This window comes from Mirounga angustirostris, unplaced genomic scaffold (genome assembly GCF_029215605.1).
Source record: "Mirounga angustirostris isolate CCGP_5_RB_7025 unplaced genomic scaffold, mMirAng1.0.hap1 SCAF_6, whole genome shotgun sequence".
NCBI classification, from domain to species: domain Eukaryota; kingdom Metazoa; phylum Chordata; class Mammalia; order Carnivora; family Phocidae; genus Mirounga; species Mirounga angustirostris.
In genome coordinates, this window is record NW_026991714.1 from 122,431,255 (window position 1) to 122,458,790 (window position 27,536).

The 27,536-nt window shown below is 39.1% G+C and overlaps 2 protein-coding genes across 5 annotated transcripts in view; one reads left to right on the forward strand and one right to left on the reverse strand.

The window, feature by feature from the left end:
- Positions 1-730: 730 nt before the first annotated feature.
- Positions 731-27,463, reverse strand: NOC3L (NOC3 like DNA replication regulator). 3 transcript variants are annotated; one of them, XM_064595041.1, is made up of 21 exons: positions 27,152-27,463; positions 26,200-26,407; positions 24,000-24,132; positions 23,066-23,223; positions 22,193-22,246; positions 20,497-20,627; positions 19,943-20,104; positions 19,667-19,760; positions 16,719-16,894; positions 16,181-16,309; positions 11,771-11,902; positions 10,233-10,313; positions 9,826-9,926; positions 7,611-7,683; positions 7,452-7,515; positions 7,298-7,369; positions 6,175-6,356; positions 5,433-5,561; positions 4,551-4,648; positions 2,598-2,742; positions 731-2,259 (listed from the first exon to the last, which is right to left on the reverse strand). In XM_064595041.1, exons 1-21 carry the CDS (start codon positions 27,158-27,160, stop codon positions 2,131-2,133), a joined length of 2,460 nt encoding a protein of 819 aa, XP_064451111.1. In that variant the 5' UTR covers positions 27,161-27,463; the 3' UTR covers positions 731-2,130. The 3 variants fall into 3 exon arrangements, with proteins under 3 accessions (XP_064451111.1, XP_045734411.1, XP_064451112.1); XM_045878455.3 differs by having other exon boundaries at positions 2,598-2,682; positions 27,152-27,460; XM_064595042.1 differs by lacking the exon at positions 26,200-26,407.
- Positions 27,347-27,536, forward strand: part of TBC1D12 (TBC1 domain family member 12) — a 122,327-nt gene continuing 122,137 nt past the window's right edge. For both annotated transcript variants that reach the window (XM_064595044.1, XM_045878458.2), the window contains exon 1: positions 27,347-27,460. The gene's annotated coding sequence lies outside the window, so the exon portion shown is untranslated. The remainder of the gene's footprint in view (positions 27,461-27,536) is intronic.

A 27,536-nucleotide genomic window follows, 5' to 3' on the forward strand; every position in this document is an offset into this window, starting at 1 on the left:
AGCCTCAGAGTGTGTGTATGTTACTGTTAATGACTAGGATATTTAGTTCTGAAAATGAAACTCATCAATACAGGCCATGTAAGTTTATGCACAAACAGATTTCATTCTCAAATTCATAGAGCATTCAAATGCCAGACGTAGAATTTTATGGTCCCACTGTGACTCTCTGTATGTGTAACTAGAAGGTTAAAAGCATAATACAAGTGTGAAATAGTTGATGAATTTCTACTTTAAATTGATTTTTCACCTAAACTACAGTTTCTGCTGCCAAAGTGAAATATAAATGTATTTGTATATGTTTGGAAAATAAATGATTTGTGACATGTAATGGTCACTTGTGCTCTGATGGGGAAAGACCCTGTCGTCATCCAAAACACTATTCATAACATTTCTGGACCTTGTTTTATATCTAAAATGTGGATTAAAAGCAAATATTTATATGTTAAATCATACATTCTCCTTAAATAAGCCTAAAAAAACAAAAACACTTTTTAAAATCACATATAAGAATATGGTAAAAGATTAACATGCACTGTTGAGCTGATCTCCCCCCTTAAGCAGGAGTAATAGAGGAACTTTCTATTCTCACTTATGTCATGAGGGGAAAAAAAGAGCTTTAAGCTCTAGACCAAAAGGATTGGCTTCTACAGTTTTGAAGACATAAGAGATCTATTTAGTTGCAACTCTGTGCACTTTTTTTAAATTCTCACATAAGAATAGGAAGCAAAAAAAAAAAAAAGGCAGCTGTTTTATTCGATTATTCACAGTAGAGAGTATTTATAACCTGGTTGTTACAAAAACTTATTTCATTGGCCATTCCTAGAATATGACAATAGCTCAGGTAAAATACTGCTTTTTAATTATATTCATAAGAATAGGACTGTATCTGTACAAAGACGATGACGACGAAGGAAGAAGAAGAGGAGGAGAAGGAGGAGAAGGAAAAGAGGAGAAGTCCTTCAACAGGCACCATTTATCCTTAAAACAGAGGCAAGTCTTCAAATTGGTTTTTCCACCCAGGAGCGGTTCTTCCCCCATCACCCTCCAGAACATGGCAGAAAATGCGAAGAACTGTGAAGAGACTAGAATCACATTCAAACTCTTTTTGCAAGTAGCCATTATGAACACTCTTGTTCTTTTTTAAAAAGATCAAATTAAGTTACTTCTTGAAGTGTATCATTCCGCCAGAGCCAATGAACCTAATCTCCAATTTCAAGCTATTTTTTCTTTTCTCAAAAATCTTCCTGAAAACATACTCAAATGTAGAATTTTTCTCATTTCCATCTGTAGTACTGCAAAAAATATATATTTATTTCATTTGAAAGAGTTTTGGTTATAAAGAGTAGCTGAGGGGCACCTGGGTGGCTCAGCCGTTAAGCGTCTGCCTTCGGCTCAGGTCATGATCCCGGGGTCCTGGGGATGGAGCCCCGCATCGGGCTCCCTGCTCGGCAGGAAGCCTACTGTTCCCCCTCCCACTCCCCCTGCTTGTGTTCTGGCTCTCTGTCTCTGTCAAATAAATAAAATCTTTTAGAAAAATAAATAAATAAATGAAGAGTAGCTGAATTTTAAAAAGCAATCTCATGGTCTTGATTTTTCTGCACTCTATGCCCTCATTTTAAGGGGGCAACTGTAATCCAATTAAGTTCACTCCAAAGATTTTTTTAAAACTGTAACTTAAGATGTATATTAAGTTTTTTGTTTGGGGGTTTTTTTTAGGGGGGGAGCGCAGGGGGTTGGGGCAGAGTGGGAGAGAGAATCTTAGGCAGGCTCCACACCCAGCACGTGGGGCTCAATCTCATGACCCTGAAATCATGACCTGAGCCAAAATCCAGAGTTGGACACTCAACTAACTGAGCCACCCAGGCATCGCAAGATATATATTAAGTTTTAAAAAGGCAATGTCATTAAGAAACTTCCAAATATGGGGGTAGGTGGTTTTCAATTCTCCTTTCTTAATGACAATTTCATAATTGGGGCAGAACCCTGTGCCATGCAAAGGGTAATTCTTCCTCCGCTGTTAATTTTCTTAGGAAGCTTCCCTTATATAAAAAGAGAATGTCCTAAATTAACAGTAGGTCTCTATGTGCATCTAAACAAATATAAGAGAAAGTCCACTGACTCCTTCTTCTACTACCGTAGTGATGTTTTCAAATATTTGGTGAAATCCAGAGGCAAGTGAGTAGCTACTTCACTGCAATGTCTTTTGATTAGTTGATTTAAATCTTCATTCAAAAATGAATCCCCTTGTAAAACTTCACTCTGAAAAAATATTAAAAGTGACTCACATTAAAAGTTCTTCTGTCATAAGCAAAAGCCAAGCTGTGAGCAAAATTGAAAATGGCAACAGTAGACCCCAAACCAACACATGAAACCTGATATGACGAGCACTGGGTCAGGTCTGGGACACAACCTACACTGAACAGAACAGTCTCGTGACCATCTCCAGAGTCCCAACCCTACGGATCCAGCCTACCGTCAACTCCTAAACATGAAAAAAAATCTACCTATAATACAATTAAGGAAGTTGGAATCAGTTAATAGAGACATTTAGTTTTTATTTCATCTTTTAAAAAAAATAATGAAAAAGCATCACATACCTTCCTTTTGGAACTTGAAGATTTAACAGGAGGATTGAATGTCATTGCAGCCATGCTGTAGGTCTCAAAAAGTTCTGCAGCAGATCTATAATCACAGAAGGAATGTAAGGACATCACCCGATCTGTATAACCTGAAAAAATTAGACTGTACCCAAAGAGAAGGACTCATTATTCTAAACCCCATATAGTAAGATATAACATAATCCTGCTCTTGAAACCAACAAACCAACACACTCGTAAAATAAATCCTAAATTCCCATGTAATGACAATGCTATCCAACTAAATCTCCCTCAGAGAGGTCTGGTGTACATTTAGAAACACAGGCCTGGACAAAGACAAAGCTGAGCAGAAGAACTCCAGCTCAGTGTAATCAAATCCCAACTCGGCCAGTTATGTGAACAATATGCAACTAAGTCATGGGGGCCAGACGAGTGAAGCATGGAGTTACCTCCATGAATTTCAAATAGCTCAACCCCTCAGTTATTGGCCTGGATTAAAAGCAAGGAGAGGCCAAGGACAGACTAAATGTCTATACCCATGGCATGTAAATGAATCCTTAGTGACTTGGGGTTGGTTCACACTCCCCGAAGGAGATCAGCAAGGGCCTACAAGGGTTGCAATCAGAGTCTCATCCCAAGCTCCACCCTCCAGGACAAGACCATCATGAGTCTTCTTTCTCAAGCTTTTGGGATAAACCCATTCTTCATCTTCCTCCAGAGAAAGAAACTTCTGGCATAAATGAGGCAGACATTCAAGATCTTTGACAAAAACATGCCAGAAAAAGATCATGAATAAGAAAACTGACAAGTGGGTGCCTGGGTGGCTCAGTTGGTTGAGCGACTGCCTTCGGCTCAGGTCATGATCCTGGAGTCCCTGGATCGAGTCCCGCATGGGCAAGTATGAAGAAGAAAAAAGTAAATGGCCACTTTATCATTTAATACGGCCAAAAGTTCTCTCTCTTCTACCCAGAAGGAAAAGAGTTCATGGAAAACTGGAGTTTCTGCCTCATTTAGAGGGAGGAAGCAGCTGACTTCTGCCATGCAAAAATATAGACCTATTTTGCCAAATCTCCCAGTACTTCAAGAGAAGCTGGAACTTCTAGGTGAATTTGTCCAATATTTAAAATATAGCAAATAATTCAATTTTTGTTTAAACTCTGAAGAGGCCAGAATACCAGTCTGCTGGCCTACCAGTCACTTGTCTATGATCTCCAAATTAGAGAAACCAGTGGACTGCAAATGAAAATTCTACAGCAGAATATTAATTGTGAGTGGTGAGTATATTACAAGGGTATCTTTTATGTCATTTCCTTTTCTGTGTAATTGCCTCATTTTGTAGGGAAAAGGGCCATTATTTTTTCAACTTTTCTGTACTTTTGAAATTTTTCTGAGTAAGAAGCTAGAAAAGAAACTTCTCTTGGCAGGATCCTACTCCCCACCTGGAGCGTATGGTGGAGGCTGGGAGTACCAGCCAGCCAGGCCGCACTGCACCTAGAGGACTGGGAGCCCCACGGAGAGGAAGTGCGGCCCCTCTGAGTAGCAGTGTTCCAAAGCACTTTCTTCTCTCACTTCTCCCTTGCTGGCCCTAGCACAACTGACCATTCAGCAGCAGGGACCAATCTCACTGTGCTTGGACTTGTGGATCTTCCCAAAGTGCAAATATGGCATTATCTTATTAACTGCTGAAGCTGAGTGTCGGGGATATGTGTTTTCACTATTCTTTCTACTTACCTGGATGTGTGAAACTTTTTATAACCCAAAAAAAAACGTTAAGCGATTACCAAAACACTAACAAAATCACTGTCGGCATGTTTTTTCCTTAGAACAATTCAGGAATATGAAGTGAGACCAAATCCAGATCAACTGGCACTTTGTTTTAAAACCTATTACTTTATAAATAGAGCAGACTTCTCAGAGCGAACAGAGACCAACTGCAGTTTGTGGTCTGATTACCTCCGGCTCAACTCCGGTTTGAGTGCTTCTGAGCCTTCAGAGGGGGCTCCGGCGATCAGGTGAGCTGCAAATCTCTGCACGACGGGATGGTAATGTCTCTGAAGGACAAGCAGGACAGCCACATTTTGCACAGGTCAGTACTTTATAAAACACTGGCTACAGCAAAGATTTTCTGTAATGAACACTATTTTTTAAAATCATATTATGTATATGTAATTCACATAACCACATACCAACAGAAAAAATATTCTCTGCTCACATGATAACAACATGAATCTGATGACCAGGTTACCAGTGATGTAGCTTAGTCTTGCTTTTACAGCATGAAAAGAAAAATCAAGAAGGAATTTCTCTTTTAGAGTGAAAAAAGTTAGTTTACAACAGGTTTCCTGAAACATATTTGCTACGAGTCTCCCTCTAATGTGTCCACACCGTAGAATCACAACAGTGCCGCCCTCTTAAAACTGAGGGGCTACCAGAGTCTCCTTGGGCAGGACCCAATACAAATCTTCCATTCTGAATAGTCCTGAGGAAATAGTTCAATTTTCTAAACCTCATCCCACAAAAATGTTATTTTCTGCCTCCTTAGGAAATGTACCTCAACATCTTAAAGAACAGTAAGAGCAAAGTGAAATGTAGACTATTAAAACAGGAATTCTCCAAAAAGCCATCCCAAAACAAAATTATATTGAGGATTCTAGCAACAGTAACGACTTGGGGAAAAACTGAAAAACACTGCTCACAAAGAAAGGGCCATCCTCACTGGGTGTTATACGCAAACAATGAATCATGGAACACTACATCAAAAACTAATGATGTACTGTATGGTGACTAACATAACATAATAAGAAAAAAAAAAAAAAAAGAAAGGGCCATCCTTACCCGTAGTGCATGCAATTCCCAAAGTGCAGTGTTCTGAGCATTACAGTACTCGGGTTCATTCAGTTCAGGAAGGAAAACCCCACTTCCCTGAGACTCATTGTCAAGCAACAGATCTGTTTTTGGGAAAGTCTGCAAAAATGTCACATAAAAATAAGAATTAATTAAATTAATACTGGTAAAGAACGTTCCTGGGTTCTATACTTTTCTTTTAATTTAATTTGATTTTTATGCTTAAATAAAAGCTATAAGCGGGGAACCCGGCTGGCTCAGTGGGTAGAGTGACTCTTGATCTTGGGGTCATGAGTTCGAGCCCCATACTGGGTATGCGTAGAGCCTACTTAAAAAATAAAACATTTTTTAAAAAGAGCTATAAACACATGTACTTTATAGCTATATTTGTACTACACAAAAATGTGTCCATCACCATTAGTGTTAAAAAAAAAAATGTCGTAGAATAATGTATACCATAAAAAAAGCTATATTGTCTGTGTATGTGTGTTGTACATGTTTATATATGAATTAAAAAGTCTGCTGGAAGGAAACCCAACAAATGGTAAAAATGGTTACCTCTGGAGAGTGTCAACAGGGGTGGGAATGCTTTGGTTTTGTAATTTTATATACTTCTTTTCTCACTGGATTTTACCATTTTGCCTTATCACAGTAATAACATAAATAGGGGGAAAAGATGCAAACAAGATAGCACTGTTACACTACCAGAACTTGGCTTTCTATCATTACTTACCTGCATTAATATTCTGTTAGTTGCTAAAATGCCAATGCTTGAATTTGGAAGAACGTGAAGAGCAAGGGTACAAAGACGCTTGATGAAAGCAAGGGCTCTCTGCTGAGAAACCTGCTTTCTGCGCTTAGTTAGCATGACGTCAAGGCACTGGAGTAGAATCTCGACACCTTCATTGGTAGCACCTAAAACAGCAGATATACCCTTCAGGGCTGTTCTCATTCCTTTTTTTTTTTTTTTTTTTTTTTTCATTCAATTAACCAACCTACATTACATCATTAGTTTTCAGATGTAGTGTTCGATAATTCATCAGTTGTATACAACACCCAGTGCTCATCACATCACATGCCCTCCTTAACGCCCATCACCCAGTTACCCCATCCCCCCACCCCTCCAGCAACCCTCAGTTGGTTTCCTATACTTAAGAGTTTCTCATGGTTTGTCTCCCTGATTTCTTTCCATTCCATTTTCCCTCTCTTCCCCTACGGTCCTCTGCCCTGTTTCTTATATTCCACATATGAGTGAAACCATATGATAATTGTCTTTCTCTGACTGACTTATTTCACTCAGCATAATACCCTCCAGTTCCATCCATGTTTACGTAAGTGGTAAGTATTCGTCCTTTCTGATGGCTGAGTAATATTCCATTGTGTGTGTGGGTGTGTGTGTATCATATCTTCTTTATCCATTCATCTGTTGATGGACATCTCAGCTCTTTCCAGACTGGCTATTGTGGACATTGCTGCTATGAACACTTGGGTGCAGGTGCCCTTTCGATCACTACATTTGTATCTTTGGGGTAAATACCTAGTATCATTACTTTTTCATTATACAACTTCACTGCATTCCAGAAAAACCCAAGACAAACTGTCATACCTGTCCCAAATCATTTCCCTAACCAATGAAGTAGCGCTATACTGCTCAGGAGATGCAGACGGTTCTACCATAGCCCCAGTCAATTCCAGAAATTCTTTCTCCAACTCTGTAAGGTTAAATACAGATGTGTGGCCCTCAGAGGCCAACATTCTAATACGCCAATTCTGATTTCTCACTTTTCATTGACTATACACAAGATATTCTTAAAAGGTAAGTATTTATTAAAGACACATTATCTAAATGTACATACCTGCATGTAACTTGAACAGTGTTTTATACAGATGTGTATAGAATTTCATGGGGTCAATATTCAGAACATCACCTTTGAAATTACAACAAACAATTAGGTATGTTACAGCCTCCAAAGGTAAAGCAAACAAAACTTGATTAAGAAAATATTTTACCTTGCCCAGAAAGAATATGAAAAGCGGTCTGGACGCAGTGAAGGCTTTCTCGATAGCTCAGGTCCTTGAAAAAAAAAAAAAAAAAGGGAGAAAAGGACATTAAGGATAATAATCACCATTCGTATCTTAAAAAGTAATTCATGAAATAGAGTTACTTACACCAGATTCGATGAGAGTATGCAGTACTACTAATAAATCATCAAAAAACTCCACATTTATAAGGTGAGCAAACCTAGAATCAAACAGAGCTTAGTCAATAGGTGACCTAAAAACAGAAATAAAACAGCTAGAAATTAAACCTGACTTTAAAGCCATATTTTTAATATTCCCTATTTCGATGTTAGTTATGATGCAGATGGTGGTAATTATTGATACTTCTCATTAATTCAGAATGACAGAATCTAACAATTCACCCACAGCTGGACACTACACTCAGCAGGAATATACGAGGCACGAAACAAAGTGAAAGTATTTCGGAAATACTTCTGCCCTACAAAACAAGTTGTTAAAAGCAACTCTCCAAGGAAAGTTTACCAGCTACCCCATGCTGCTCTAACTCAAAAGAGGGCCAAAAACATCAGCTTCTGGAAAAATGGGAAGCGGGAAAAGGGAAAGGAGGAAAGAGACTGTTATTTATAGGAATATGGACTCTACTAAAGCTTTAAAAATAAAATGGAAAGAATATTGGACCTAGTATCTAGTTCAGGCTCTGAAATTAACTGCCTATATGATCCTAGGTAAGTCACTTGTCAGTCCTGGGTCTCTGTTTCTAGAAATAACGGAGATCACTCAGTAGAGTTACAGAAGAATCATCTGACCTACTAAATGTGACAGCACGCTGTACAGTGTAAAATCCTAGGCACTGACGTACTTAAAGTCAAGATCTTTCTTCAGTATTAGTGCAAGAGCCTTTGACACAAAAAATAAAAGGCTCAGAATAAGAAAGAATCTTAAAAGTGGTACATTCCCCGTGTACTAGTACAACTTTTTTTGTGAAGCAACGGGCAGTATTTATCAACATTTAAAACGAGCAGACCCTCTGACCAGGCAATATATGCACACAAGTGCATGAAGGTATTTCCAGTGCAGCATAGCGGGCTGGCCAAATAAAAGTATCACCAATCCATAAAATGGAATATTCCAAATGTAAAAAAAAAAAAAAAAAGGTGGATATAATCACACCAACATGGGAAGATACCCAAAGTAACCATTTTATCAAAGCAGAACAGTCTACATAGCAGGATTCCATCTGTGTGACAGAAGACAGGCAGACAGACTTATGTATATATATAGGAAAAATTGTAATTTTTAAATTTTATATGCTTCCGAATAATTTGAATTTTTAAAGTAAGTAGATATGACTAAAAGCTTTTTAAATAAAGGAACTGGTCATTGAAAAACAAACAGCAGGTCTTATCCAATGTAGGAGTAATCCCTTCTCTGACCAACCTCCCTTTGAATCTTTTCAATAACAAGGTCCAATTACTTTATAATCCCATTGCCAAACAGCTCCAGGCATTACAAAGACATTTCCTGTACTAAACAGAACTTGCCTTTTCTCTTTCTTCCAACCACAGGTCCTGTTTCTAAAGCTGTGCTGTCCAATGATGACAGGCACTAGCACACGCGGCTACTAGGCGTCTAAAACGGGACTGGTCCAAACTGAGGTATGTTGTCTGTGTGAAATATTCATTGGTCTTTATGAAAATAAGAAGACCAAGTATTTCAATAACTAATACCGATTGTACGGCAAAATATTTTAAACTGAGTTCGATAAAATGTTAAAATTAATTGCACCAGTTTTTTACTTTTTTAATGTGGCTAACGGAAAACTTTAAATCACATGAGTAGTTCACATTATAGTTCTATTGCACTGTTCTACAGGATACTACCTCACATACCTGGAAAACTACCACAACCACCATTATTCTAGCTCGCATCCCCCAATAGGTTCACTAGAATATACAGAGAGATTTCTCTTTCCAGGAAAGACTGCACAGGACTCAAGAAAAGGACGTGCAAGCAGGGTTAGAAGAGGCTGAAGAGTTGCATGCACGGACCACTCAGAAGTCTGACAGTGGATAACTGACCACAGCGCAAAAAGAACCAAGAACTGAAGAGATGAACTTTCGGGACCCCCAGAACTTAGTCAGCAGAAGAAAGGAGTTACTGAAGGAGATTTAAAAAATAAAAGGCTTGAGATGCAAAAACTAAAAAGACAGCATTATGAACAGTTTCAAGGAAAGGCCGGCGACAGACAAAAAAGAAAAAGAACACTGGGTCATCATTAGTGAACCCTGGTTAAGAGTCATGGGTTTTTTGGTCTTATTTATTTAGAAAGAACTGAAAAGGCTTCAATCTACACAGCTCTTACTTGGCAAGGCCTTCTAGAACTGATGGCAGGAGAGGTGACCTCTGGGCCTTCTTCAATATTCTGAAGTAGGTCACAAACACAATATTCAAAGTCTCCGTGTGCTGGCAGAAGAAACAGACAAAATGACTTGAGTATAACCCCGTACCCTTTCTCCTGAGTTACTACAGCGATGACAGTCAAAGCTCAACCTTCTGTCCCTTCCTGACCCTTTCCACAATCCAATCTTAGGAGCTTCAACAAAACAGAATGAAGATACGCACCTTGTGATTTCACGAGACCAGCAATGATCACATCAAAGACTCGGCAGATTAACCAAGATTATACAACCCCAAGTTGAAACAATAATCTCTAGTTAAAACCATTTAACAAAACATTCTAAAAGCGTGAGAGAACGTGAAACTGCCTACCAGTTTAAGTTTTCTCTCCGTGCTCTCTGAAGCTTCTGCCTCCAGTAGCTCTCGCTCTAGTTTCTCTTCTGCTTTCTTCCACTGGAAAGAGACAGGAAAGAAAAAGTAAGAGTATATAGTGCTGAGTGAAAAAGCAAGCTTCAGAGGCATAATATGTCAATATTCTGAAACACATACCCTAACCTGTCTATGAATACAAACACAAGCACAAGTACACAGACCTGAAGAAGCAGCAAACACACACCAAACCGAGGACAGCGGCTGCCTCCTGGGAGGAAGGCAGAACAAGACTGGGGAGAGGAACAAAGGGGACTCTCACTCTATCACTGATGGTTTCTTCTCAAGAATGAAACTGAAGTCTATTAATATTTGCTCATTGTGAATGGTAGATACATGGAATATTCTGTATTATTCTCTGTAGTTTTCTAGAAGTTTTTTCAAAAGAGAAAAAAGGGAAGAACACACTGAGCCCAGAAATAATTCTTACTGTTAAATCATCTGTAACACGGAAATTAGTCATCAACGATACTTCCTAAACACATTTACATACAATGCATAAAATCAGACACTACAGAGAAATTCAACAAAATATAAGTTTCTCCACTTTCTTACGCAGTATGAGCAGCAAATAATGGTTGCTAAGCTGCCTAAGACGCAGGGGACTGACTGAGGGAGAGTTTCCTTCCTTTGTACGCCATTTAAGGAGCTGCCATGTTCTCAGTGGGTCTATTTCCCCACCACAGATACGTACATGCTGTTTCTAACAGGGATATCCAGTTTATATTAGGATAGTCTGGTAATTAAAATATTTACCTTCATTTGTTTCCAATTATTAAGTCTATGATGGTACTTCTGTCCCATTTTCAAAATTTATTAGGGCCATTCAAAGATGGATATCCCTGAAAACTATTTTTTGTTTTGTTTTTATAAGCAATTTGATAACCCTATGTAGAAATGTTTTGAGAAGTAATAATAATAACGATGCTGGTAGTAGTAATTCATGTTTATAAAGCACACCCAGTGTCACGCACTTGCTAAATGCTTTACCTGCATCATCTTATTAAGGTGCACTGTGACCCACGAGGTGGGTGCTATGGCTAGCTCCATTTCTCAAAATTAAAAAAAAAAAAAGGTTACCAGAGTTTCATACTAAATAAACAAGGGGCTGGAATTTCAACCTAGGTTTCAAATGCAAGCCAATAAAGAAAGGTGCTTCAATTAACAAAAACCCACTTTGTTGCCAAATTTACATGAATATCGCCTTCCTGGTCAAGGAAGGGATCTGTGTATCGCAATGAATCTGAAGAGCAAAAAAATTAAAACCCAGCATGACAAGAAAATTTTTTCATCAACTGCTCTTTTTGCCAATGAATTGTCAGTTTCATTAATAAAGCACTTCTTTGCAATAACTGGAAAAAATAAAATTTTCTAAATATTAGGTTTTGACACATTTATATTTATGATTTAACTATGATTTCTGCCTGTGCCTACACTATGGTTTTAATCTCAAATCAAACAAAAAAGGAAATCAACCAAACCTTTCTCTGCATTCTTGATAGAGTTTTTCTCTTTTCCTTGAAAGTCATGAACTTTTTTGGTTTATTAATGTCCTCTGTATCTTTTTTCACTTCCACTTCTTTGATTCTTAAGCACAAGAATGTCTTTAACATCTAAGATGAAGAAAACACAATATACACCTTAATATTTATATTGCCATCAAAACGTTTATACAGAGAGGTTGGCATTTAACAATGTTTTTCCTTCCTTTGTGCCAAAAAAAAACCAAAAAACACCTTTGACACATCTTTTATCACACTGCACACAAAGTTCTATTTTCTTATTGCTAAACATATTCAGTAATCTGCATCTAATAGGACACTAGTATTTGGCTAAATAAACATAACATTATTTTGCAGTACAATGAGTAGAAGGCAGAGAGAACACATTACCTGGCATCGGTAGACAGGATTACAAAAAGTGGACAGGCCAGAAAAAGGTTTGGACCAGTATGGGAGGAGAGGATGTAAATTAGATATTTCTAAACCAGCTTTAATTTACCAAACCAGCCCCCATTTTGCAGTCAGTAGTTCTAATCTTCATTTTTTCCCCCAATTAAAAACAAAACACAATAACCAAAAAAAAAAAAAAAAATCCATGTAGACCAGTGTTACTAATTTTAAGACAAGTTATTTTCCTTTAAACCAATGGGTCTCCAGCTTCAGCAAACATGAGAATCATCAGGAGGGCTTGTTAAAACACAAATAGCTGGACCCCATCCTCAGTTTCTGATTCACTAGGTCTGGATTAGAGCCCCACAATTTGTATTTCTAATTCCCAGCTGATGCTGGTCCAGGGACCACAATGAAACTACTGCCTTAAGCCATTCAAAAAATCCAGAAACTAATTTGGAAATTGGTGTTTTGTGTACTACAGCAACCATACAAAGACAAAAGGGGTTCAAAATTCAAACTTTCTCTGGAAGAAACCACTCTACTGACCTCCTTCAATCATAGCAGCATTCCTGGAAAAAATGTGAGAACTACAGTTTGTATTATTTTGATGTTCCAATATGTACATTGGAAGAAAGCGGAATATTTCAGTTTACAGGGCTTAAAACACAGAATGGAAACAAGAAAGAGTTAAAATTAGAAACGGCGAACATGAAGTCATTCTAGGTACCAGAAAGATCAATATGAGTATTCTGTAAGTATTCTATGTGCTCATAAAATATCACCCTCAAATAAAAAACGTAACTCCAGATTAAAGATGGCCGACTAATCTTTGGCAAGGGCACCAATAATACACAATGGGGAAAGGATAGTCTCTTCAATAATGTTAAGAAAACTGGATATCCACATACAAAAGAATGAAACTGGACCACTGTCTTATACCACTCAAAAAATTAATGTGAAATGGATTAAAGATTTAAATGTAAGAACCGAAACCATAAAACTCCTAGAAGAAAACACAGGGGAAAAGCTCCTCAGCACTGGCCTTAGCTAGTGATTTTTTGGATAGGCATCAAAAAGCACAGGCAACAAAAAGCAAAAATAAACAAGTGGGACTACATTAAACTAAACAGCCTGCACAGCAAAGAAAACCATCAACAAAATGAAAAGACAACCTACTGAATGGGAGAACATATTTGCAAGCCACGTATCTAACAAAGAGTTAATATCCAAAATATATGAGGAACTCCTACAACTCAATAGCAAAAAGCAAATAACCTGATTTAAAGAACAGGCAAAAGACGTGAATAGACATTTTTCCAAAGAAGACATACAACAAATGGCCAGTAGATACACAAAAAGGTTGGTTCAACACCACTAATCATCAGGAAAATGCAAACGAAAACCACCATGAGAAATCAACCTCACACCTGTCAGAATGGCTATTATCAAAAAGATAATAGGGGTGCCTCAATGACTCATTGAGAGGAGCATGTGACTCTTGATCCTGGGGTCATGAGTTCGAGCCCCACGCTGGGTGTAGAGATTACTTAAATAAATAAACTTTTAAAAAAAGGCAAGAGAAAACAAGTATTAGGGCATGAAGATAATGAAACCCTTGTATACTGTTGGGAGGAATGCAAACTGGTACAGCTATGGAAAACAGCATGGAAACTCTTCAAAAAATTAAAAGAGAATTATCATATGATCTAGTAATCCCACTTCTGGGTATAGATCCAAAAGAAATGAAGTCAGTACCTCAGAGATACCTGCATTCCCATGTTCATTGCAGCATTATTCACAATACGAAGCAAAGATATGGAAACAGCCTATGTATCCATTAACGAATACAGAACCTGCACTATATACATATAATGGAATACTATTCAGCCACTAAAAAGAAGGATCCTGCCATTTATGACCACAGAGATGAACCCAGAGGACATCATGCTAAGTGGAATAGGCCAGACACAGAAAAACAATATTGTACAATCTCACTTACATGGGGAATCTACAAAAGTCAAATGCATACTAAAACAGTGGTTGACGGGGGGATGGGGGACATGCAGAAATGTCAGTCAAAGGACACAGACTTTCAGTTATAAGATAAAGAAGCTCTGGGGATTGAATTTATAGCATAGTAAACAGAGTTAATAATACTGTATTATATAATTTGAAATAAGCTGAAAGTAAGTTTTTAGGATTCTCACCACAAAAAAAGGTGAGAGGTGATAGATGTGTTAATTAATTTGACTGTGGAGCACCTGGGTGGCTCAGTTGGTTAAGCTACTGCCTTTGGCTCAGGTCATGATCCCAGGGTCCTGGGATCAAGTCCCACATCAGGCTCCCTGCTCAGCGGGAAGCCTGCTTCTCCCTCTCCCTCTGCCACTCCCCCTGCTTGTTTGCTCGCTCTCTCTCTTCCTCGCAAATAAATAAAATCTTAAAAAAAAAATTAATTTGACTGTGGTAATCATTTCACATATTGATTAAATCATCATGTTGTATACCTTAAAAAAAAATCACACTGTACAACCTAAATATATACAAAAAAAGAAAAACCCAACAAAGAGTTCAGAAATAAAATACTGGGTACGGATTTAAAATAAAATAAAGGCAGCATTTTAAATCAGCAGCAAAGGGAAAAGAGTATTGGAATAACTGGCTATCCATTTCAGAAAGTATATATACATATTAGATCTGCAACTATACCACACACAAAGATATCAGATGGATTATTTAAATATAAAAATTAACACTCTTCTAGAAGGAGAGAATCTATACTTGGGAATGAAGAGGTCTTCCATGCATGACAAAAATATAATCTCATCTATAAATGGTGAAAAAATGACAGAGTCAATTAAAATGTAAAACTTCTTTAAGACAAAAAAGACCACAATACAAAATTAAATGGCAGAGCAACAGACAAATATTTGCAACTTACTATCCTTTATATGTAATATAACCTCAACAAACACCAGAGCTTTTGTTTCTTTTATTCACTACCTTATACCCAGGACCTAGAAGAGTGTCTAGTACACAGCTGATATTTACTGAAATAAATGAGTATCAGAAAAGTATTACAAGTCATCAAAATACCTGAGGAGAAAAATTAGCAACAATGCAAATGGGCAAAAAAATTCAAATGACTAATAAATATGTGAAAACAAAAAAATATGTATGAGATGTACAGAATGATTTGCCCACCAGACTAACAAAGATTAAATGGTAGAAACATTCAGCATCGGGTAGGTTGTGGGGAAAAAACACGCCTGTCACTGTGAGAACATAATAAAATGTATTTGCAGGACAATGTGGCATTACCTCTCAAATTTATAAATGTGTATACTATTGGATCCAGCATCTAAACTTTAAAAATTTAACTCACAGAATACTCCTGTAAGTATGAAAAAATAATAGAGCCAAAATGTTCTCTTTCATGATCACTGTAGAAACAACTCAACTGTCCATCAAGTAGGGGGCTATATTCACATAATAAGAAACAGATGTTAAAAAGAATGAGACAGCCCTATACAACACAAAATGAAAGCAGCTCCAGAAGAGCTTCCATAGAATAAATGCATTTTTATTTTAAAATCTACACATGTATTAAATAAATAAATAATTTAAAATATATATAAACAAGGGGCGCCTGGGTGGCTCAGTCGTTAAGCATCTGCCTTCGGCTCAGGTCATGATCCCAGGAAGCCTGCTTCTCCCTCTCCCACTCCCCCTGCTTGTGTTCCCTCTCTCACTGTCTCTCTGTCAAATAAATAAATAAATAAATAAATAAAATCTTTAAAATATATATACACATGTATACATACATAAACAAGTATGTACGTCTATATAAACCTCTAGAATTCATACTAAATTGTTAGAAGTAGTTACACTTGGAGAGTCTTCTACGTTATACACGTCTACAAAGAATAAAATTCCTAACAACTGAAAATTAACTTTGTAATTTAAAACAAATAAAATGCAAAGTCAGAAAAGGCTTACCTCTGGCCTAACCTCGTAATTTCTGCCCTTCACAAAACCAGAAATCACTTTGATCACACCAAGGGAAGCTTGGCCTAATTTATCTTGTTTAAATAGTTTCTTCACTGCGTCACAACACATTTCAGATATCTGAAAAATCAAATGTCACACTCAGCCGGTGTTTCCCAACCTCGGCACCACTGGCATTTTAAGCCAGACAATTCTTCGCTGTGGGGTCGCTGTCCTGTGCACGGTGGGAAGTTCAGAGGTCCCCTAGCCTTTACCCACTAGATGCCAGTAGTAGCCACTGCAGGGGTGACAATCGAAACTGCGTGCAGACACAGTCTCACGTTCCCTGGAGGGCGAAAGCACCTCCTGCTCAGAACCGCCGCACTAAACTTATGTTTGAAGAATTTTCTTAAAGAGGCAGTGTTTAACAAAGTGACGCTATTTTAGCAATGAATGATAGCTCCAAAAGAATTCTGAGAGAGAGAAAAAATAATCACGAGGTCTAGAATTTTGCGTTCAGGAGGAGAGCAACAATCACTTAGCAACCCACCGATTTTGACACGTCATCCATGAGAGGGACGATCAACACAATGATGTTGTTGTGAAAGTTGAAATGAGGCAGTGCCACCAACAGCTCACACAGGCTCCTCACGGCCACTTCCGCTAGTCCTTTGTAGGCCTTTAAGGAAACTACATTACTTTTCTTCAGTTTCCTTTGCTTCCAGTCTAATCAAAAGATAACCGTAGTTATTTTACTCATTGATCAAAGCTTCAACTAACTAGCTTTCTTTTACAAGAACATGCAATAATACACTGTGCCAATTCTTAAATGAGTTGCGTCCACCCTTAGACACAAGTACAAACGTTATCATTAAAATTTATCCGCCATCATCCACCCTCTGACTCTGACCATAATGTTAAAGAGTTTTGGCTTTCCATACATTTTTAAAGATGTATCATTAGAGGATAAGGGTCTCAGGGATAAATCAGGGCAGGGGGAGACAGAGAGCTGGATATCTTAAGGAATCCCTGGGCTCTACCAGGCTTTCCCCAGAACACTAGATTTCAAGAAGCCTGGGTTCAAATCCTAGTCATCCACTAACTGGCTAGTGAATATGAGCAAGCTCCAGATTCTGAGCCCTGATCTCTTCCATGTTCCAAAAATTCCGGAGAATCTAAAACATTATTTCTCCTGACTTCCTGCTAATGCTCACTGTGGTATCTTCACCCAGGAGGTCCAGAAGATTTAAGGTTTTCTTCAAAATAGCCGATAATTCACAGGACCTCTTTTCTTTAAAGATTTTATTTATTTGACAGGGAGCGACAGAGAGAGCACAAGCAGGGGGAGTGGCAGGCAGAGGGAGAAGCAGGCTCCCCGCTGAGCAGGGAGCCTGACACGGGGCTCGATCCCAACCTAAGCCAAAGGCAGACACTTCAAGTCGACTGAGCCATCCAGGCACCCTGCAGTACTTCCTTTCTAGAAATTTCTACATACATACTCTGCCACCATAACATAGCATCCTGAATATGAAAATATGCTGGTTTTTCTAGAGTAGGTTCAACACTTCCCTGTACATCATACACAACTGGAGATGAGAAACAGTATAGAGGACGGTGCCTGTGTTTTAAACTTGCTTCTCGTGTATTTGAGTTTTCCTCAAACACGCTGTATTCATCGTAAGAACCGTATCTTCTATTTATCTGAAGCTGACGAGACTTCCTAGTGGATGGATGAATAAACAAAACGTGGTACACATATACAGTGGACTATTATTCAGCCTTAAAAAGGAAGGAAATTTTGACACGTGCTATGAGAATCCTGAAGACATTACGCCAGGTGAAATAAGGCGGTCACAAAAGGGCAAATACTGTGTAAGTCTACCTAGAATACGAGGTTCCGGGAGGAGCCAGATCCATATTCACTTCAAATCAGAAAGGAGAACGGTGGCCGCCCCGGGCGGTACAGACCTTCAGGCGGGGAAGATGCAGAGCTGCGGGTGCACAGCGGCGACGGCCGCGCCACACGGCATTTACCGAGCGCCGCACAACTGCACGCCTGCAAAACTGCTCTGACGACACACTCGATGTTGTATCTTACCATACATTTTTAAAACTTAGAAAAAAAAGACTTCTTAATGGTTCCATCAGCTGAGAAAAGGCCTACGCCTGCATGGTGCGATACAGAGGCCACCAGCCCCGTGTGACAACTGAGTGCTCGGACTGTGGCTAGTCCCAATGCACACGTGCCCAAAGTGTGAGATACGCGTCAGATTTTGACCTTAATACCAAAAAAGGAATGTAAGATACCTACTTTTTGAAGTCGATTACATGTTGAAATAGTAATCATATACATAGCAATTTCACTACTTTTTACTTTTTTTTCTTAGTGTGGGTACATATTTTTCAAATGACATATGTGTCTCATGTTCTATTTCTCTTGGATGGTGCTGGTCTACACAAAGCTCCCCGGCCTTGGAATGTATGCTCCTAAGTAGGCTCCAGTAGGGAGGCCAGAGCATAGAAGCAACATCCACGGCACCCACCCCCCATCCCCACCATCTCCTTCCTGCCCTTACTGGGCCAACACGATTCGGTAATCCTGTTCCAACTGAGAAACTCGGTGATCCTTAGGCCCTTTACTGAGTAAAGGAGCCCAACTGAGTAAAGTGAAAGCACCTGACCTAGGCAACTGACTGTCTTCTCCATTCATGCTCCAATTTTCATATGCCCTTCCTTTTTTTTTTTTTTTTACAGATTTTATTTATTTATTTGACAGAGAGAGACACAGAGAGAGAGGGAACACAGCAGGGGGAGTGGGAGAGGGAGAAGCAGGCTTCCCGCCTAGCGGGTAGCCCCATGTGGGGCTCGATCCCAGGACCCTGGGATCATGACCTGAGCCGAAGGCAGACGCTTAACGACTGAGCCACCCAGGCACCCCTGCCCCTCCTTTTCTGAACAAAGAAGAAGAGAATAAAGGTTTGATGGAAGAGTTTATCATCCAGTATGACTGACTTCACTCTAAGTCCATTTTCAAGGCACTAATTTCACCCATTTCAAGTCATCCTTCTCCCCTAACTCCCCTAACCATCTCCAAATAAAAAGCAGCAGCATAAATTTCAACCATTCACGAATTCAAGAAACACACTTACTAGGGAAAGGCCTGGAGCAACAATAATACTAACAGCTGATCAATACAGGGCCTGTACAGGCCAGGCACAGTTGTAAGCAGGTTTTATCTATAAATTAATTTACTTCTCACAACAATCCTATGAAGTAAATACTACTATTTATAAACAGAAAAATGGAAACAGAGAGATTAAGTGATTTGCCCACCACATGGGTAGTAAGGAGAGAGCCCAGATTTGAACCCAGGAAGTCGTACTGTAGACTGCTCTTGACAACCCGCTACACTGACTCTCACCACAGAGCACAGAATATAGAACTCACCTTCCTGAACAAAGCTAAGTATGTTATGTATTTTAAAAATGTTCAATATACCTTTAACCACTTGCTCCAGATTCTCCAAATAAAATTTATATTGGCTAACCAGGCCTTCTTCAAATTCTCTTAACTTTTGGGTTTCTTTGCGGATCTGAAAAAATCAAAAAGACCACTCATTTTTTTAAATCAAAATACCAAAATCCTTAAATTAGCACAAAATGTGAGTGCCTTCTACCCAGTCCTATAAAAACAAAAAAAACCCTACAATTTCTCCCATCTCTAGCTCTCCCAAATGTTCAGCTTATTTTGTATAGTAATTGTATCTGTCATTACCTTGGTAGATTTTTCTGCTTCTGTGAGGGGTCGTATTTTGTATGAAGGAGTAATGTCTTTAAATAACTCCAGCAGGGAAATTATCACCAGCTTTCGAACAGTAACAGCCACATCAGGATCCTGTTCCATCAGCATGGAACGCAGTTCTTTCAATTTTTTAATCTGTTAAAGAAATATATGGCAGAGGGAGAGACAGAATCTTAAGCAGGCTCCATGCCCAGCGCAGAACTAGAGCCACAATCCTGAGTCATGACCTGAGCTAAAATCAAGAGTCACACACTTAAACGACTGAGCCACCCAGGCGCCCCTCAATACCTTCATTTAGAGATGAGGAAAATAAGACTCAAAGTTTAAGCGACTTTTCTAAGGTTACAAAAAACATTAAGTGCAGATGTAGGATTAGACTAAGGTTCTGTCTACTCTTATTCTACCTCCGTCACTATTTTAATGCTTTTCCTTTTTGTATGTGCTTATAGGTAATAAGGGAATCTTAAAATATTAGACATTCACACCATATCTAATATGAAGAGCTCAAAGAAATTAGTACTACTTACGTTACTTTCTGGGTCTGATAATATGGCAGATGCCAAGGCTGCAATATGCATTTTCTTCTCCTGTAATTTCTTCCTTCTCTCAATCAAATGTTCTTCTAGTGTCAGCTCTCGAATGGGATCTTCAACAATCTCTGAAACAGATTAGATTTCCCCTCTTAAACGTTTCTTTATTTACAAGTATCCAAGAACCTTAATCAATACAATAATATTCCTATAGTAATAAATAATAATAACAATAAGTTTTATTGAACACTTGCCATGGGCCAAGATTACTACATATGATCCTCTCAAAAATGTTATGAGGCAGGTACAATCATCATATCCATTTTGTACATAGAACATGAGGCAAAGGGAGAGTAACTTGCTTATACTCACAAACCTAGTAGAAATGGAATTCAAAACCCAGGTAATCTGACTCGAGAGCTCATATTCTTAACTACTATGCTAATAAACTTATAATAATTCCCATGAATTAAGGGAAAAAGCAACCTGATTTAGTTTTTTAAAAAAGTACAGAATATTCTCCCTTGTTTCCAACTCTATACAGTCCTTCGCATTGCAGAAAATATGTCCATCTTAAGAAAAGAAATTGACAGGAAACTAGATTTAATAAACACAGAAGCATAATCTCTAATGAGCCTATGAAGGATGAATGAAAACAGTTGACCTGTAATCTCATTTACACCATTAATGAGGTTTGCTAAGCTAAAGTAAAATTTAACCAGTTTGTTCTATTGCAAATTCCAAACAAATATAATTTCAAACCATAAAAATATGTTCTTTCAGTTTAACTTTGATTGCAACTATCTTAGCTATTAGAAAACCACACTCGGGTGCCTGGGTGGCTCAGTCGTTAAGCGTCTGCCTTCGGCTCAGGTCATGATCCCAGGGTCCTGGGATCAAGTCCCACATCGGGCTCCCTGCTCCGCGGGAAGCCTGCTTCTCCCTCTCCCACTCCCCCTGCTTGTTCCTGCTCTCACTATGTCTCTCTCTGTCAAATAAATAAATAAAATCTTTAAAAAAAGAAAAAGAAAACCACACTCAATTATCTAAAATAGACATATATACAGACATATATAAGTATAACAGCTCTGGGGGGGGCGCCTGGGTGGCTCAGTCATTAAGCGTCTGCCTTCAGCTCAGGTCATGATCCCAGGGTCCTGGGATCGAGCCCCGCATTGGGCTCCCTGCTCAGCGGGAGGCCTGCTTCTCCCTCTCCCACTCCCCCTGCTTGTGTTCCCTCTCTCACTGTGTCTCTCTCTCTCTGTCAAATAAATAAATAAATAAATATCTTAAAATATATATATATATATAACTGCTCTAAGAAGTGAAATGATATCATATCACAAAATCATTTTGTAATTTAAAGCTAAAAAGTTAGTATTTGTAGGCAGGTCCTTCACTTAATTAAAAAGAATTCAAAATGGTAATAATTTGTAAGACTCTTCATGCAGGCCTAGACATTACAAACATAACTGCATAAAATTCTCCATAATGAAGAGCAACGAAGAATCAAATTCCACAAGGTGAGACTTTCAACATGTGGGAAAATGTTCAAAATGACCTTGAAATGACCAGTACTCTAAAATGCACATTTCAGACTTTATCTAAAATTAAGTCACATTTACTATTATGAAAAAAAAAAAATGTAATTCTCAATTAACAATTTAGTAACTACAAAAGTACATTCCATTACCTTCCTCAAGTTCCAGCTCTTCTTGATCCTCTTCATCTTGGTTACTGTCTGTAACTGTATGGAAAACATGTATATTAAAAAATCTGACAATAGGGGCGCCTGGGTGGCTCAGTCGGTTAAGTGTCTGCCTTTGGCTCAGGTCATGATCCCAGGCTCCTGGGATCGAGCCCCGCATCGGGCTCCCCGCTCAGCAGAGAGCCTGCTTCTCCCTCTCCCTCTGCCTGCCACTCTGCCTACTTGTGCTATCTCTCTGTCAAATAAATAAATTTTTAAAAATCTTTAAAAAAAAAAAAATCTGACAATATACTTTTAAAGTGATCAAACTACAAAGAAAAGCAGGAAAGTGATTACCATAAAACTTGGGAAAGTAGTTACTTCTGTGAGGAGGAAGCAATTAATGATTGAGGGGAGCACAAAGGAAGTTTCCGGGTGCCGGCAGCATTTACTTCTTGCCCAGACAGTAGTTTTATGGGTGTGTTTTTTGTGATAAACCACGTAACTTCACAAGGCAACTCTGACTTCTAGACTTCTCTGTGTGTTTTATTTCACAAGAAAAAAGATACATGTAAGAAAAAAAGGCTAATAAAGATAACTAATATTCTAATTTTAGAAACAAGGGTCTTTGGTGAAAAAAACTGAAAAGAAAAGCACCTCAGATTGTAGCTTTAGCTATCTCATGATACAACAGACATCAGAGATAATCATCTGTATTTCTGGCCAAAATCATCAAGCTTGCTATATGACTAATTGCAGCTACCCCCTATTTTGTAGGTACAAGTAAGAATAAAATTAAATCTTGAGTGGGAAAAAAAATGTGGTATTAGTAAGGAGCTAAAATTTTTACTAATACACTGGATGATTGATTAGATTCACCTGGCTTCTCCCTGGTCTGTGGGATTATACCACTTTTATCCTTGATAGGAAGTAAGTGAATCAGTTCCTTCTCTGGTGCAGTTTGCAGAGTTCTTGGTATTTTTTCATATTTATCTATAACACCCTCATGCTTTCGTTTCTTGGCATGAACAGGTTCACTGCAAAAAAAAAAAAAATTCCAGTTTTAATGTATTTAAAAAGGAATCTAGAGATCACTTAAAAAGTACAGAAAAGTAAACTACTGGCTAAACTTCCAATAGGTATACTGAAAAAAAAATAATAATAAAAAAAATAGGTACATAGATATTAGCACCTAGACCGGGCACATAGTAGGCACTCAAATAGTAAATGAATAAAAGAATCATTTATTCTGCCCCGAAGACTATGGCTGCATGTAGTTTTTCCCTTCAGATGCAAAACAGAAGTGAAAGTTATGGCAGATTCTTTTTGAAAACTATTCCACAAAGCCAAGGGTGACATCATGCTATTTTACTTCCCCAAAATCCTTGAGACCATTGCATGGGCTTAGGAGTTAAAAAGATCTAGGTTTAAATTTCAGATCCACTAGTTGTGATCGCAGGAAGCATCAGTTTCCTCTGTAAATGGGAATAATACCTCCCCAACAGGGTAACAAGGACTGAGATTGTGGCCATGAAGAACTCAGGACTGTTCTGCCAGTTCCCCAGAGAACTACATTCTTCCCCAGTGCACTCTACTTCACTATTCAGACTCAAAAAAAAATAAAGATGTACACTAAATAAAATCAGTTTGTTTTATTCATGAACTTCCTTTATTTAGGAAATAAACTGAGTCACAGGGTTTACTCTCTTACGTTCCGAGCTGAACATCTTGCACTAACCACCTAACTAAAATTCTGAATCAAGTTTTTAACACTGAAAGGATGTGAATGTTTATAATCTAAATGAAGTATTACCTAGAAGAAAGATCTCTCGTTAGAAAAGATGCTCTTTGTCCTAAGTCTCTCATTAACTGCAAGTCATCTTCATCCATCATATCCAAAGGAAGGGCTTCCTCTTCTTCCTCCTCTTCCCATTCAGTCCTTTTACCTGTTCCAACAACAACAAAATCAGAAACTGGCATTAGAGACATAGAACTCCTCGTTTCTGTGTCAACAAGAGGAAAAGTTTATGCTTTTCTAGTATGTCAGCCCAGTGTTTCTAAATGGAAGCACCAATGACACGTTGGGCCGGACAGCTCTTTATTCCACTGGGGGTCTTGAGCTAAGCAAAATGCTCGCATCTCCAACCCCTGAAATCTAAATGCCAGGAGCCTTCCCAGGTCACTGTCACAACCAAAAAATAAAACGCCTCCACACAGTCTGCAAGGTCTCTCAGAGCATGCGAGAACCGATGATTTAGCCGCTTCGCTCCTTCTGATCCCCACGGACTCTCACTTCCATTCCACTTCAGCCACCCCCTCCATGGGCCACATCCCAAGCCTTGGTGCTCACCCCATCCCCTGACCACAACCATCTGTCCTTGCAGCTCTCATTCGGTTACTTCCACTGCACTTCTATGACCGAATATATAGACCTTCAATCCTCTGACCACTCTACTTCTATCTTCCATTGTGTTCTATCTTCACTCCTGGGCTTCTGCTGCATGGTAATCATTCAAACTGCCCTCTTGATAATATCCTCAACTACTTTCCCTTCTACAGTTTAGGCACTGACATCTAACAAAACCCCAACTGATCACTCTATCTTCTCCCTCTGTCCCTCACTCTCTTTCTCTTTTTTAATATAAAAATGAATGTCAACTAAGTGCCAAGCACTGCTCTAAGTGCTAAGGATTCAACCACGAACAGTACAATCTTAGCGTCTTCCCTAACAGAACTTACAATTCTCCTTGACTCCAATAACACTCGTAAATATCGCCATATAAATGTACACATTGCACAGAATGGAACTCCTACCTACTTTAAATGAGCTTCCCATTTCTCAAAGGTGACCAGCAACTGGTTTATTTCCCTGATCAGCTTTCTCTCTTCCTTAGCCTTTTCAAATCTTTTCTCTATCATCACACTTCTAACCCCATCACCTACCTCACTTCATAATCCTCAGAGGAGCTAGCTTCCTCCATCACTGAGAAATGAAAAGCCAGAAGCTAGAAACTCCTGCAATTTCCCACAATGAATTCAACAGCATCTGCATCCATCTCTTCTGTTTTCCTTCTCCTAACATTGGAAGAGTGCCTCTCCTCCTGGGCTCTGGATTTAACTTCTTGCCTTCTCTTGCCTTGTTCTATCATTTAAGCCCCCTCTCCCTTATACCTTCAAATTCTCTAACCCATTAAGTTCTTTATATCAGCATTTTAAGATGGTCAAGTCATTTTCCAGTGGGCAATTTGCCAACCTTTGCTTCTCAGATCATATAGACCATATTCACGGACTACAGCTGTCAGTCTTAACAGCTGTACAGTATTCCACCATAGATAAACAACATTTGTGTCATTTAACAATTCCTGTTGATGAACATTTTACTTTCAATTTTTGATCACGGTGGCATTTTTGTTTGCTATTATTAATAATGTTGAAATGAGCACACTTGGAAATATGTTCTTGGCAAATTTTTTCAAATATAATCACAGACTGAATTCCTAACAGTAACATGTTAGATCAAAGGAAAAGCATTTTCTGAAAATCTTTTTCTGTGATAGCGTATTTGAATTTATAAATATATTTTTTCCTCCTTTTTATTCAAATGGTATAAGCATCTCATACATGTGGCAAAAGCCTATAATTTCAAGTGAGTGAAAGCATCAATGCACACTACTTTTCACCTTGTTTTTTAAAATTAACTATTTTGTCGGGGCGCCTGGGTGGCTCAGTCGTTAAGCGTCTGCCTTCAGCTCAGGTCATGATCCCAGAGTCCTGGGATCGAGCCCCGCACTGGGCTCCCTGCTCAGCCAGGAGCCTGCTTCTCCCTCTCCCGCTCCCCCTGCTTGGGCTCCCTCTCTCGCTGTGTCTCTCTCTGTCAAGTAAATAAATAAAATCTTTTTAAAAAAATTTAAAAAATAAAATTAACTATTTTGTAGACAATTTCTTCTTTTTTTTTATGAACATTTTAGGACAAATCAAAAGAAACTACAGGACATGAATGCTTTCACAATTACCTGGTCGTTTTTCCTTTGGGTCCTCCAGTGGGATCGGTTTCTTAGACACAGCATCTTTTACAGCTTGCCTTAGTTTCCTCTGTTCTTTTCGGTACTTCTTGAGAGTGCTTTGTTGTTTAAATTGCTTATTTTTTAGCTTGTTTTCAAGTTTGACTTTACTAGTTTTTAGTAACTTCCGAAAGCTGGGGATCTGTTTTTTATTTCTTCTCTAGAAGACAACAACACGAGTACTGCATACCCAGAAATTTAAACTGCAAACTCAGAACAAAATGTTGTCTTTAAAGTAAGTGCCATTCATATATCCTCTTACTGTTTACAAAGTTCTCCAACATATTTGATCCCAACAGCCTAGTTAAGCAGTTATTGCTGTTACCTTCAAATTATTACTGAAAAAGCTAAAGCTGAGAGAGAATATATGACTTGTTAAAGACCCCTGAACTAAGGAGGGCAAAACAGAATTCGGATCTTTGGATTTCAACGCTTGCTGGTATCCCCTTATTCAGAAATGCAAATCCCAGCTCTTATTTTCTGTGAGAACCAGGGCAAATCACTTACTTTGCTATCCCCTTACCCTTTAGGGAAGAAAATGGACTCATCTCGCGTCCCATGACTCACATTATAAACTCGTTGAGAACAGGACCCTGTTACCCATTTGTAAAATAAAGGGTACGAAAGATGGTCTCGAAGAACCCTTTCATGTCCGACACCCTACAGACAGAAGACTCCGTGCTTGTATCATCGCGGCCCCCTGAAGCCAAGTGCGAGCACAGTGGGCGATCAAGGAAGCTCCAGATCCAAGTGCCGGGAAGTTGGCAGAGCACAGAGAGGAGGGAGCCCCGAATCCAAGCCACCGCCCCCTTCACAAGGGCAAAAACTCGCGAAAAACTACACCAGGCAGCGACTGTCAGCCAAAGGGGCCCTAAGCCGCGGAGATCGGGCTCAAGACACTTACCGCCTTCATCCTTAAATATGAAGAGTCCCGATCCTACACTTTCACCAGGGATAGAGGTAATCCAGGAATCGCGAGGCGGCAACTAACACACGTGCCCAAGTCCCAACACTGCGCAAGGCGGAAGCTACCGCTGGTTCCTCCCCATCCTCCGCCGCCGGAAATAGGGGCGGGACTTCCGCGCCCCGGGTCGGCCGCGCGCCCTCTTGCGGCGCCGGGCAGGTGGCCGCCCGGTGAACGCGCGTGTGAGCCTGCAGTGTCCCAGAGCGGCGCGCTGGCCGAAGGCGGGTGGCCCCGGGGGAGCTTCACAAGGTCTGTGATTCGTGTCCTGTCGCCCAATTTCCTTTAAGTCCTGGAGAAGTCGGGCTCCACCTTTCAAGAACGAAAG

Coding starts and splice junctions, on each gene's coding strand:
- NOC3L (XM_064595041.1), bottom strand. Junction 22,247..23,065: donor ACAGACCAGGGAGAAGCCAG/GTGAATCTAATC, acceptor TTTTCCATACAG/TTACAGACAGTAACCAAGAT. Junction 19,761..19,942: donor AAGCAGAAAAATCTACCAAG/GTAATGACAGAT, acceptor TGATTTTTTCAG/ATCCGCAAAGAAACCCAAAA.